General features: G+C 44.9%; 1 protein-coding gene across 4 annotated transcripts in view; it reads left to right on the top strand.

The window, feature by feature from the left end:
* The window catches only part of Sh2d4b (SH2 domain containing 4B), a 91765-nt gene that overhangs the window by 58437 nt on the left and 18659 nt on the right, over positions 1 to 14669 (top strand). For all 4 annotated transcript variants that reach the window (XM_021203944.2, XM_029541463.1, XM_029541464.1 and 1 more), the window contains 2 exons: positions 1827 to 2043; positions 4146 to 4270. In XM_021203944.2, coding sequence (XP_021059603.1) covers positions 1827 to 2043; positions 4146 to 4270 — 342 coding nt within the window. The remainder of the gene's footprint in view (positions 1 to 1826; positions 2044 to 4145; positions 4271 to 14669) is intronic.

The following is a 14669-nucleotide window of genomic DNA, read 5'->3' as shown; positions in this document are numbered from 1 at the left end:
CTGTATAATGATGGCGAAGTCAGTCCTAGATTTCCTGATTCCGTCTAACCCTCTGTCCACAGTGTAAGCAGGCTTCACTGAATTCTTGCTGCTAGAGACCTACAGATGAGTCACTGGATCACTGAATCCCAGAGTTTCTTCCTGGAATGGGCTCCTCACCTCCTTTCTTTAGAAAGCAATTGATCTTTCCATACTATCTTGTTCATTGTCTTTCACTGTAATTCACAAGACTCAGTAATTCACAAGGGAAACAGATTTATTCTCTGGCTGAGAGCAAGCAGAGGCAGAGAAGGGACAAAGGAGCTGATCTATTTTAGACATTTATTTCCCAAGAACTGATCTATCCCCAGGAAAATTAATCCAGCCTTACAAAGATGACTCCAGTCTCTCTTAAAGGCCTTACACCTCAACATGAATTTTGGTGAATGCTGTCTGTGGACCCTGGTTTTCTTTTTCCTTTTTTCAAGTGACACTCATGACCATTTTCATTAAGGTTAGTACTAGTTATCTATCCTTTCCCCAGCTTGATCAAAGTGGTTGAAAGAAGGGTCTGCTTCTATGTCTTCTCTCTAGCCAACTTAGAGTAAAATGCAGAGCCAAATCATAGAATGCTTTTAAAAATCATTGATTTTTAAAAATGTGTGTGTGCATATACATACATGTGTATGTGTGTGTCTGTGCCTGTACTCACTTGTGCATGCTGAGGCTGGTGGGTTGATTTTGAATTTCTTCCTCTGTCACTTTCTACTTTGTTTTTTGAAACGGTCTCTCCTTGGACCTGAAGCTCACAGATTCAACTAGAAAGCTCCAGGGATTCTCTGTCTTTTCCTCCCCAGAGCTGGATTTCTGGCACATGCCACCATGCCCATTTTTTTATCGAGTGTTGAGAATGGAATGCACAACCTCATTTTTGTATGGCAAACATGAGCCATCTCCCTAACATACTGGATGCCCTTATCACCTAGAACAATATCTTGTCTGCCAAATCTGTTCCAGACACTGGAGTTGGACAATGAGCAGGTCAAAGAACCTGTCCCTGTGAAGTTCAAAAGGCAGGAGATGTTCTGTGTTCAACATCACTCTGTAAATGTATCTGTAGACACAGACTATGTGCTTGGATGTGGGAGATGCCAAGTTCAGGAAAGGCTCCTGATCACTTGGGAAGGAGAAACACTCTTTGTAGACTAGAACTACTCACCTGTGTCCTCCAAATGCCGACAAAGTGTGGTTTCTAGAGAGCTGTAGAGCCTGTGATGCACATTGAGTAGATAGACTAAGATTCTCCTTCTTGGAAGTGGATGTGGTCCCCCAGGCCAGTGTAATCATTAATCTTGCACAATTCAAAGTCTGTGGTCAGCTTCTAGAGTTCTCTATTGAGAATCCTTGGATTTTGGAGGAAGATAGAGGCCTAGCAAGAAGCAGACTTCAGAATGACTAGTTCAAACAGAAGCCCTTGATTCCAATAGTCTTTGTTTGGTCTTCACTCTCTCTGCATCAAACTTCCCTTAACAGCTACACACAGATGCACGCCCCCACGTATGCACCCACCCACTCACGCACGCTTGCACGCACGCACGCACACGCACGCACACACATGCGCGCACGCGCGCACATCCCCCCACCCCCACACATACAAACTTACACGGTTGGGAGTGCTTTGCTACATCTGTAGAGGAGCCAAGCTTCTTATAGGCTATGGGGTTCTGTGTGGCCAATTCCCAAGGAATCATGGAATTCCAAGTAAGTTGTATACAATACTGTTTGTGTTTACCCAGTGCACAGCTTGGGGTATGGGTCAAGGCCAACCAATCTGTTTTCCTTTCCAGTGCGGAGATCCAAGGCGGCTGATGAAGAGAGGAGTCGTCGTGCTCAACGAGCCCGGGATGAATACCGGCGCCACTCACTCCGCGCCATCCAGAAGGGCACTGTTGCTGGCCTAAGCACCATGTTCCAAGAACTTGGCCAGAACCATGAGCAGGAGGCAAGACTCTATCACCAACTTCCTGATACCAGTCCACCATCACCCCTCACAGGACCTGACAGGTATTTTAGGATAGGTATACTCCAAGAAGAGCTGTGGACCCATGAGACAAGCTCCATGGATTCTAGTACAGGCTCTGTTTGTTACTTGTGGGTCACTTGCCTTCCAGGGCTTCAACATTGCAGTCTATATAATGGGCAGAACATAGAAATGAGGTACGATCTGGACCTCTCAAACAACTTTGCAATTTGGGGGTTAAACTCTCAGAGATCAAGGATTCTTGTCATCCTTGATAATCTAAAGAAAACTATATAGCCTCTTTCCCTCAAAATCTGCATATACAAATATCCCAAGTGTTTCCATAATTTTAGACTCCTTGACCCTGGTCAAAACCTTGTAATGAAAGGCCTAAGATGGAATTAATATGGCCCAGTACCTGAGAATTAGGACCATAGCCTTTTCTAACCATGGATGGAGCTGGTTTGTACCTAGTTTGAACAGCAGGTTTACACATGAGTATCGGTAGAATCGAGAGGTTCTTGCGCATATTTGTGTCCCTAGAGGTGTTGTTTGCCAAGGACATTTCAGTGACAACCCCTCATTGGCAAAGCCAAAGACACAGGCCACCTGGAGCCCCTCCATGTTCTGCCTGTCTTGCTATACAGCCCTGGGATCTGGCCTCTTGTCTCAAGGCCCCTTGGCCATCCTTGCACAAGAGCTACTTCCTGTGGACCAGATAAGTGGGATTGCATGCCTGTGGCTCCCTTGTCTTCAGGGAATGTTCAGGAGTCAGTTCACCCCCAGATAATGTAGTTTGTCTAACTTTGCTCTGATTGGAGTTTGGGGTTGTTCATAACCCACCACTCCTTGCCTTTAGAATCCACTAAGAGCTGACTCTGCCTTTCCATCTTCTCTCCCCATCCCCTCTTCCTTCCTCCTTCCCTCCTCGTGTATGACTCCTAAACTAGAAGGTCTTAGAAGCTTTGGTGTTCGTAGAGAAATCTGATTCTCTCCTTGGGTACCATCTCTTCACTGTACCACCGTAGACACTGATTCAGCTTCTTATCTGTACCCCATCCTAACCCCTGGGCTTTTTTGTTCAGCTGCCAACATTAAAACAAGCAAGCAAGCAAGCAAGCACGCACGCACGCACGCACGCACGCACGCACGCAAGCAAGCAAACCACCTTGTTTGTCCTCTCTTTTTAAATAGCCACCTTGTAGTCTGCAGTGTGGCTTTGCCATTAGTCATCAGACTCTTATCAGTCTATCAGTCTATTGCTATTTCAAATCTTTTTGCCGCTGCCAACAGGGCTCTGTTTATAAACTTGCAGAAATTAATTTTACATTAGGCAACTGTCATCTGCAAAGATATTCCCCCCAAGCAGGGTGTTTGTCCCAGGGCTGTGTGCTTTTGAGATTCAGTGGTCCTGCACAGGGCTAATACCAATGCGTTGCATCTTCATATCCTTTATCCCAGCCCACCTTGTTTTGCTGTCAACCTTGTTTGAGGAAATATGTCTTGGGGTACATTTCAAAGTGGATGTGTGTCTATGAGCCAGACAAAGCAATTCACAAATGTCGAAGGGCCATGCTCTTCTCTATCTGTGGTCCAGTCCATTCTCTCACTGTGTGCTCTATGCTATTTATCCATATCTAGTATTTCCTTAAGTTAGAGGAAAACACTGTGACAAATCAGTTTTGTCATTTATCTTTTGATTTTTGGAAGTAGACTATTCTAGTACGCAGAAATGCTTAATTTTTATGAGATAAATTTCTTGTGTGTTTTCTGAATCTGGGAAAATAATTAGAGATGCCTTCTCCATTCTATGCTTTTAAAACTTTTTATTAATCTCTCTCTCTCTCTCTCTCTCTCTCTCTCTCTCTCTCTCTCTCTCTCACACACACACACACACACACACACACACACATATACACATGCCAGATCATGCATGTGGAGGTCAGAGGACAACCTGTGAGAGTCAATTTTCTGCATGTGGGTTCCTGGAATCAAACTCACACGGGTCAACTTGGGAACAAATGCCTTTATCTGCTCTGCCATCTCTTTCCACTCTACTTGTTACCTTTCTCCTCCCTAACCCTCATCTTCCCTTTCTTCCTCCTCTCTGATCCATCTCCTCTCTCACTCTCTTTCTTCCTTGCAGGACCTGGGAGCGACCTCTACGTCCACTCTCCAGAGAAGTCATTGTGCGATGGTTCAAGGAGGAACAGCTGCCTCGCCGAGCAGGCTTTGAGAGGAACACCAAATCCATCGCCCCCTGGTTTCATGGTAGTATAGTTTCTGGGGCCCACTTCAGATGATGCTACATGTCCAACTCTTTCTTAGATGAAAGAAGTCTTGGAGGATAGCTGTAATTAGAGGTGTGGAGAACTTTGGGGTCTATTTTGCTTCAATTCTTCCTTCAACTCTTTGCAAGAATCCACGAGTCCAGGGTCACTAGGATGCTGGACATGTATCCCCCTCAGGAAGTTGTGAACCTGAGTTCCTCCTTCTGTTGTCATCAGCATTTGACCTCTTCGGTTTTCAAGTCACCCACCAGGTTATACCTTTGCACTCATTAGACAATGAGCCCAGGGACCCCAGGATACTGGTGAGCAGGGCCAACACTATAGTCATTCTTGAGTCTACAGCTCTGTTCCTTTCTTTGCCAGATGCCAAGCAACTATCAAGACACCATAACTCTGTGTCAACATGGTATGGTATAGCCATAGCATGGTAGGCAGTTCACTGTGAAAAAAAAGCATTTTGGTTAAATGCCAGATTGGTGGACAAAGAAGAGTTCAGAGTCACTTAAGTGCCGAGCATTTGATGAGGCAGCTCTTTAGAAATCTTCCAGTGTTTTCATTCCAGATACAAAACCAAAGTCCAAAGACAGAAGGGTGTTTCCAAAAAGGTACTAGAGGATGTGTAAAGTTAACTTCAAGAATAACTCTCCAGGTCCATAACCTCTGTTCAGTGACCTGGATACTCAGTACTCAGGGAAACAAACATGACTGTGGCTTTACCAGAGATCTGCTACGGAGAGTTAGCACTAGCTTCTGGTTTTGAGTTCTCTCAATATTAGTTCGTTATTGCTGCATAACAAACAACTTCCAAGTGCCATACCTAAAAGCAAGTAGACCATTTTTATTTCTTCATGTGTGTCTCTGAATTGGCTGGACAGTTCTAGCCGGATTCACATGATCTTGGCTGATCTCAGTGATGTTCCTCTGGGTAGTCAGAAGGTCACCCAAGGCGGACTGGCTTTGGAGAACCTTCGCTGTGTTCATGGGAACCCTTATATTCCAGCAGTCTAGCCAGAGGGTCATATTTCTGTACCTTGGCCTCGTTCCCTAGGCCTTCTTTCCTTTACTAGCACTTAGCTCAAGTTAGGAAAGCCTAGGATTCCCCCTGTCAGAATAGACCTCTCCTAACACTGCTATTACTTTCCTGACCCCTATCTTCCTGCTTCTCTACTGTCAGATCTCCTAGTGCACTGGAGAGCCTTACCTGGGCCTGGGTTTCCCGTGCTTGTCTTGGTGTCGATTTGTTCTCCTAGTTCAGACCAGGTTCCACGTCCTTTTAATTCTACCCAGCGGGAGGGATGAACCTAATACCACGTTGACACAGAGTTATGGTGTCTTGATAGTTGCTTGGCATCTGGCAAAGGAAGGCCCTCGTGGGCATGCACTGGGCATGGCTCTAGCTCTGAGAAAGGAACAAGAAGTGCTTATCAAGAAAATGTGCTAACTGAACAAAACTATCTGCACCTTTACTCTAGTCTGCTAGAGCCCAAAGAATGTGTGAACTCTAAATGCAGGCTTCAGGGAGCTCAGATGAAGTACGGCTAGGACCTCTGAAGGTCACAAAGGTGATGGCGCTTCCAGTCTTCCTGGTCTGTCCTCTTTTTGGCTCATCCTTCACAGAGCATTCTGGGACTCTTTTAAATGCAGTCAGATTCCCTTACATCTCTGCTGTGTTATCCCTTACCTCTCTTTATACATGCATACAAGAAAAAAAAATCCCCACAAGATCCCCAAACCGAAACCCCTCTGAACCCTGGTCCAAGGTCCACAAGGTCCAAGTGACAAGTAGTTCCCGCACCAAACTTATGTCAATCACCTGTGCCCCCTTGCCCAGAGCTCTGGCCTTTCTTTTCTTCTTGAATGAGCTACCCTCCTTTCCAGCTCAGACCGTTTGTCCTTGCGATGATGTTGCCTTTCTCTGCTGTCTCTCCCCAGCTCTTTGCTAGACATATACAGTCTTAGTTTTCATTTGCAATATTTGCTCCTCTGAGAAGACTTTCCTGGATTTCCTTCCAAGGCTATTTTCTTTAAGATCTGCCAATTTGTCTTCTATCATCCCCAAATTGCTCCCTTACGCCAGGGTATTTATCTTAATGTTCATTGTCTATTCTCCTGTATGAATGTAACTCGGCAAAGTGAGGTGCCTGTCCTGTGTTACTCAGTGCCTGCACAGTAGGCACAGGAATGGGTCAAGGTGGGTATTAGCTCTCAAATCCCAGGCTTTCCAGTTCTTGGTACTCAGTACTGGGTCCTTGAGGCTGTATGATAGCCCTACCACAGAGCTTAGTAACAATCTGACAAGCCAGAGCTGTGCAAGAGAGAGGAATGACTTGTTCTCTTAATTGGGGGTATGCCCAAAAGATGCAGGACACATGCCTTAGGCACTTCTCTGCTCACCTGTCACCTCTGCTTCCCAGTTGGCTAGGCGTCAGGTTCAGAAACACAGCCAAGAGAAGCTTGCCATTGTCTATTACCTTCAGTACTGTAACATCTAGAAGACCACTATAACACCCCCACTATGTGGATCACAATGTGTATGTAGACTGCGTTGCATCTCAGAACACAGGCACCCAAAGTCTCAGTGGCTACTGCCAGCTAAGGGTTATTTTATTCTCTGCTCTCATGCTCGTTGGCCTAGACGTCTAGGCCTCATACTAAGGTCTTGTTTCTATTGGAAAGTCTAATGGTTTCATGGCATAGGGAAAGGAAAGCGTGAGTCACACAGTAGTCTCAAAATTTCCAGATGGAACAGACGCCTGCTATGATTACACCAGTGTTACAGCCAGAGGCAGCCTGGTGTCTGTGATGTGCTTGGGAGTTTTGAATGACAAGACTCTTATAACTACTTTCCACTGTGGGGGATCTTCCTTCTCTTAGGGCTCCATCTATCCAAAAGAATCATGGGTTAGCTCTTCATGGCCCAGAGAAAGCACTCGTGGGTGACTGAGCTGTTATCAGAGCCTCTCTCCATTCTGTAACATTGTATGGTCTGAAGCCCTTGGTGCAGCTCCCATTTGGACCACCACCTTCCCCCATCCCATTTGTATATTATTACCACCATGGGAGTAGCTGAGGATGTCTCATGTGTCTGCAGAGTGCTTCTCAAATGTCCCCATGGAGGTGGGGTTTGGTGACTGCGCTGGATGCTCAGAGGAGCTCTTGGTAGCTAGTGGGGGAGGTATAATAGAGGTGATCAAATGTATCTTTTTTCTTTTGGAAGGTCTTAGAGGTTTTGATTTTTATTATTATTTTTATGTACAAAGACCAGCATGGTCTCTTTCACTGAGTAGACTGCTCTGGATAATATATTTAAGAAGGGTCACTTGGTCCAACTTGATGAAGCCTATGTGTCCTTTGCGTACGGATAGAACACTGCTGTACATGCTCAGCAGGGACTCTCATAGAGTTACTGGTCACCCGTGTTGCCTTCAGTGGCCCAGCTAGGGAAACGGAAGTTTATCTTTAATTTTACTTTCTATTTCAGTGGAGAAAAGGGTAGGTTTTATGTTGTCACAGAACAAACAGAAGCTAGATTTAAGTCTTAGAATTTATGTAATTGACTTCTTATTTTCCTGACAGTTCCTACCATAAAGCATGGAGGGAGGTTGTTCACACACAGAACAGAACTATTTGGTGACCAAGTTTTTCATCAGTCTGTGACAGAATGAAAGAAAAAGGCTCATATATGGAGTACAGCCTTTGCTTAGAAAGAAAAGACTATGCTATATTTATATCCCAGGACTATATTCCTCTTCAGTTTTAGAGTTAAAATGCCCCATTTTTTTCTGAATTGATGGTGATAGTTGACAGTGGTTACTTTGATAGATTGCACTTTTACATAAAAACAAAACACAAGCAGCCCAGTTTTGGTTCTTAAGACGTGTGTGTGTGTGTGTGTGTGTGTGTGTGTGTGTGTGTAACTTTGTTTATTTCTAAAATGCTAAAGTAGAGAATACCTGGAAGGTCCCAATTTTTTTCCAACATGAGGATTTCCTGATGAGTAGGTGGGGCTGCTTCTGTAGCAGTCACTACAGAGACAGAGAGCTAATTAGCCTACAGGTAGCCTGTAACAGTCTATTAACCCCTTTGATAGGGACCCTGCTCATGTTGTGGATGGCTGGGGATCTCTGCTGGAGACATCCTACTTTACTTGACTCTCATCTTCTGGGCACACAGCATCCATTTAGTTATGCTCTTGTCACAGGGATGCTGTAAGAAGATGAGAGTGATGCACAACATTTGAGTTTCTTGAAGTCTACACTTAAGGACCAGCACACTGTCAGTTCTGCTTTGCTCAGCTGGCCGCAGTTTATCAGTCTTCCTTCTCCTCCTTCTCCTCATCCTTTTCCTCATTCTTTTTCCTTGTGAGAGATACTGTAGAGTTATATATTAAAGGATGTGGGCCCAGCAGGTTAAGAACATTTTGAGAAGAGACTTTACCTCTTTCAGGAAATACAGTGTAAGAAATGAGTTCAGAGCACAGATGGGAAGACAAGTAGAGTAGAGATTGTCTTTCCCCTGGGACTAACCTTGGGAGTTAATCAGTCCTCTGTTAAAAAAAAAAGCAGAAAAGCAATACCCTTTCTTCTTTGCTCATTGCCACATCCCAAGAATTATGAGAGACTTGAAGTTCTTCCCAAGGAGTGCCAGCACATAAGCTTGGCTCTGGGAAAAAGCTATTTTGGGACTTCAGCGTGTGTCTGACATTATTGAATGCTCTCTGTCGGAACATTGGCTCATTCAGAAAAAATTCTCTTCCTTAGCTTTGCTTCTAGAAAAGATTTAAAATGTGCTCCGTGGTTTATTGTCTTGGCAGTGACCCATGGTGGCCTTGCTACTGCCCTTGGGGGCATGGCACAGAAAAGGGTTATGTGGTTGCCACTAGGTGTGGCATTGGTAAGTGAGTCCTGTTGAATTCTGCTCACATGCTGGGAGTGGGTCCCAAGTGTGGACTCACCTAATTTAAATGAGGCTGGCATGACCCAGGTGACATGCTACTGGTATGGTGCTTATTGTGGCAAGCACTAAGTTTGGAGCTGCCATTCCCCATCCTGAAGTGATGTCTTCGGGGAGCCTAGAAGTTAGGATGGCTTCCCTTCCGATTCCACTTCCATGTAGTTCTTCATGTTTACTTGCACTATGTAGTTTGATATACAACATCCCATAAGGGCTTCTTGAGCATGGACATCCCTTTACAGGTGACCATCATGAGGCCCAGAAAGCTGAAGGAACTGACCCAATCTTTCTCCACCAGTAAGTCTAGGAGTTTAAACATGACACAGGATTGTATATCCTTACTTGAATTCTCTGCTATCTAGGGATAGATATTAGGATAAGGAATATACTCAATGGGTTTATAAGTGCTTACTGAGAAGCACTTGTGGTACAACCAGCCTCTTATTCCCTCTGCTCCATGACCTTGCAGAGCGGAGCTGATGTGCATCCTCTACTCTAACTTGAAGAGCTGTCCGAGAATGCTTACTTTGTTTTGAGTTTCTGGGCCTAGAATTTCTGAGACAGGTGGAGAGAGTGAGCCCACGAGGTGCTTACCCTTAGCTTTCAAGATCAATGGAGAAGAACCTTGAGGGAGCTTTGTGAGGATATTTCTGTTCAGGAGTAGTTGCTGAGATCTCAGGACCATGAGCTCAAGCTCTAAAACTTTATTTGAGGCATCAACCAGCACTGGGCACAACAGCAACACAGGGCCTTGTTCTGAGGGTTACAAGTATTACATTTTACAAATAAATGCTACTGCATGTTATATGCGGTAATCAACATAGTGGTCTTGGAAGGTGAATAGTGGGACTTGAAGTATACACACCAGTAGCTTCATACCTCCAGGGCACACTGTAAATCAGTCTTCTCACTCAGAGAAGAAGGAATTGATGACATCACGTGACTCCATCAAAGGAAGATGATACTAATTTAGCCTTCCCTCTTAAAAGCACAAATCAAAGATTTCTTTCATTCTGATTCTCTTAACTAGAGCTTTATTGCTGTGAAGGGACACTATGACCATGGCAGCTCTTATAAAGGAAAACCCTAATTGGGGCTGGCTTAAATTATCAGAGATTTAGTCCATTATCATCATGGCAACATCCAGGCAGACATGGTGCTGGGGAAGGAGCTGAGAGTTCTAAATCTTGATCTGAAGGCAGCCACAAGAAGACTGACTCTTCCACACTGAGCATAACTTGAACATAGGAGATCTAAAGCCTACCTCAACAGTGACATACTTCCTCCAGCAAGGCCACACCTATTCCAATAACGCTACATCTCCTAATAGTGCCACTTCCTATAGGTCAAGCATTCAAACACATAAGTCTATGGCAGGCATTCCTATTCAAACCACGGTGATCATTACTGATGTCATTTCTAAAAGCCCTAGGTGTCACACAGGCCATTTGGAGGGCTGGTGCACACGTCCAGTTAAAGAGCTCTCCGAGAACCTCTCCTGAGCAGTATTTGAAAGGAAAAATCTTCTACCGGTTCTGGTCTCAAATGAATAGCTTTCCTGAGGTGTGAAGAGTAGGTCACTTGGACCCATTCTCTTTGTTTTTGTAGTACTGAAGATGGAGTCTGAGGCCTTGCAAATGCGAGGCCAGCATTCTTCCAGTGAGCTATGAGCTCAGCTTCTTTGCTTAAGGTATTCCCACCAAGAAATAAAAGAATTGTTTTCATTCTTTTCCTGAAAAGGTGAATTGGTTAGATAGGCCCAAAGGGGATTACAAAGAACAATATTACTTTAGCTTAAGGAAAGCAGACTGCACTGCTATCCCTAAGGTTCTGACTTCCCTTTAGTTGTCTATAATTCTACTGCTGGCTCTGCTCCCAAACCCTGCATATGAGATGGAGCTGTGTACCTGGGCACACAACGGCAGCATTTAGCTCTGTGGCTCCCAAACCCTGCATATGAGATGGAGCTGTGTACCTGGGCACACAATGGCAGCATTTAGCTCTGTGGCTCCCAAACCCTGCATATGAGATGGAGCTGTGTACCTGGGCACACAACGGCAGCATTTAGCTCTGTGGCTTCCATGGACAGGGGATAGATATCTGATTCCTCATTTTCAAGCAGGCACTGGGCTGTATCTTTTCAGCTATGTCTGGCCACACCTGTGGGGGTATGGTGGATTTTTATATTTCAATAGGGTTTTGAACATTTATTTTGTTTTGGTGCTATATTTAATATAAATTGACTATCCAATATTTCATGTACTCCTCACAAAACTTTTCCAGCACTATGTCTGCCTGCGTGCTGCCAGGCTTCCTACCATAATGATAACAGACTAAACCTCTGACACTGTAAGCAATTAAAGGTTTTCTTTATAACAGTTGCCATGACCATGGTGTCTCTTCATGGCAATAGAACCCAACTGAGAGTAGCTAATAGTACTGTCCATTTTGTGTATGGAGCTCTCAGGATGCTAGACATTCTTTAGGTTCCATATATGTTCACTTAGTTGATCTTTCTGATATCACCATGCACTGTCCATACTATTGTGTAGATGAAGAAATGGAGGTCCAAAGGATTATAGCCACTTGCCTCAAGCTACATTGCTAGTAAATGAGCATGGAGGGGTTCACGGTCTGTGATCTGGCTTCTCAATCTCAGGAGCTTTTCACTGCATGGTGTAGCTCAGCCATGTCACCATCTCATTAGTGAAGAAGAAACTGAGACTCTGAAATTGCCTCAAGGAACACGGTGATGGGGAACCGTCCTCGTAAGTCCTGAACATTGAAGTGATCGTGCCTTTATAGGGAGTACTCGTCTGGCCTGCACTGTGGGCTCCTTTCTGCTTGGGACTTGTTTCATCTTCTGATGCTGCTGGCATTCCCTTTCCCCCAAGCTTCAGTTCCCAGGGAACTCCTGAAGTGTGCTGTCTCAGGTTCATGCAGTCTACAAAGGTCTTAGGTAATAAATACAGTAAAACAGGAACTTACTAGTTTTGGGGGTTGTTGAGTTACCTGAACAGAGGCATTAGGAAGTCAGCTCCCTGTGTTAAGGCATTTAAGGAATTAAAAAAATATATGGAGTTGATAGAGATAAATGGTAGAGATTTGAAAAAATTGGAGAAGGGGGAATCAGGGCTTGATTTAATAAAAATATAATAAATAATAAGTGGTTATAAAAGTAAGAGACAGAGGGCTTGGGTGAGGGTTATAACAAACTATAGTAGATGTTGTATAGTACAGTGCTGTGGCCCCAGTCTCTACTGTGTTAGTATTTATCATGGAACAGGCCTGGAAAAGAGCGGGTTGGTGCACAGTCCTCAGGAGGGAGCCGAATTGTACTCAGGGGCCCCAGTCAGTTGTCAGAGAGAACTTTGTTGTAGAATGGAGCAAAACTGTCTCCCACCCCTCTTCCTGCCTTGTGATGTGATGTCTTCTGCATGTACAAATTTGATTTCTGCTCTCCTGCCATACTATTTCCCAGCCAAAGGCATTTACCAGAAGTGTAGTTGATGAAACCGTTCAACCTTGAACTTTGGGTCTTTCCACCTCTGCGCCAAGCAAGTCCATCTTAGAGCCAGTAAGTAAATAAACAACTAGTTGATTTTTCACGCTACACCTATGTCCCCATGGGATTTACGTTCAGTTGCAGGTGATAGAAGAATGGACAGCAACACTGTCCTGAAAAGCCACCCTCCCAACCCCCGAGCCAGGTCCAGTTCCAGGCTTTACCTGACCTGAGGTGTGTGTGTGTGTGTGTGTGTGTGTGTGTGTGTGTGTGTGTGTGTGTGTTTCAGCCGCTGGCCCTTTTCCACTCACTGTCGGAAGCAGCTGTTGTTTAAGGAACTGTGCCTACTTTCTCCCAAGTTCCAATGCAGCAGTAGAGCGGGCTTGCTTTCACTCCACAGTCCCAGTATTGTTCCTTGGTCGCCTGCTTTGGTGCCTCTGATTTGCTTCTAGGATCAACTCTAAGCCAATCGCTGTGGCCTGGTAGATGAGCTGCCCGAATGGGCTGTCTTAAGACTGTCTAACACAGATGTTGACAGAGTCCGTCTCTGTTAAAATTCCATAGACAGATCAAGGGAAGGTCCCACTTCCTTTGGCAGAAGATGGTAGGCAGGAATGAGCAGGGGAGGCTCATCTCTATCTACAGGAGAATACAGCCTGGTCTCTGCTCCAATGAAGCAAGCAGTCGGGTGGGTTATAAGACTGACAGTACACAAGTCACCACGCCATAAATGAATACATCCAGTTGAGATAAGTCCTATGTAGAATACATAGCTAGCTTCAGAAATAATTTTGCCAGGTGATATCTCTCCCTCTGTCATGTACACATTGGATGTGTTTGTCTCCAAAGGTTCAATATGATAAGGACTGTTCACTGGGTGGTGTGCTTAGAGGGTGGACACATTATTGGAAGTGCGGCCTTGAATGGGATTATAGGTGAGGTTTCATCACTTCTCTTTGGGTTCCTTCCCAAGAGATGAGCATGTTCCCCACTCCCCATGCCACCAGCACCTCCACCAGAGACCTACAGTAGGTCTGCCTGATCATAAGCAAACTTGTCTTTTTTTATGCTGTCTAAGGTGCTTTTCATAGAGACGCTGACCTGCACAAGTGGCCTTAGTGATTAGAACCTGGCACATCAGCTGTGAACAGACAGAGTGTCAGGGGCACTAATGCTTCTTGTGCATACGTGTACCTGGAGCCGGGAAGCCGCTTCACTAAAACCCTTGCCTCAGCAGTTAGCCATGGCTCAATTTCATTTGAAAGTATAAAAAAGTGAACGCATTTGAGCACATTCATCACAATCGCTGTGGCTTTCAGATGCTTTGAGAAACTGTGGAGAATGAAGAGCTTAATAACTCCAGCCTTCTTAATGATATTGTCTGCAAAGTGTGGCAATAAGAAAGGAAAGTCACACAAAAAAAGAATGAGAAATAGCTAAGTGGTAATGGGGGAGTTGTCAGCCGGTGAGGCGAAGCCGCGGCAAAAGCTTTAAGAAATATGCGCGTCAGATAAATTGAGACTCATAAAACGGGAACCGGGGCAGCTGGCCTGCCTGCACGCCTTCTCTTTCTCAGAGTGAAGCACTGGCAGAGAAATAAAAAGAGCTCATTTGGTTACTTGGGTGGCTTCAGTTCCTGGTTAATGATTTCCAAGGATGGAATTGGGGTTGAGGAGGAGACGGAGCCCTGGGTCAGGTTTGAGGCTGTGTGAACCGGCAGATTTATGGGTCTGTTAGAGCATGGCACTTAGGAAGTACCCTCCTTTTGCTGAGGGAATATTTTGGTAGTGATCGTGATGCTCATGGTATTTGAGAGCATCTGAGAGGGATTTTGGACCAAAGTTACGGGGTGTCAGAATGTGTCTACTTAAGGTCTATACTTAAAATGCAGCAGCACAGGAAACTAGGCTGCTGACTGCAA

Source organism: Mus pahari, chromosome 8 (genome assembly GCF_900095145.1).
Source record: "Mus pahari chromosome 8, PAHARI_EIJ_v1.1, whole genome shotgun sequence".
Taxonomy (NCBI): Eukaryota; Metazoa; Chordata; class Mammalia; order Rodentia; family Muridae; genus Mus; species Mus pahari.
This window is presented reverse-complemented; position numbering and strand designations above follow the sequence as displayed.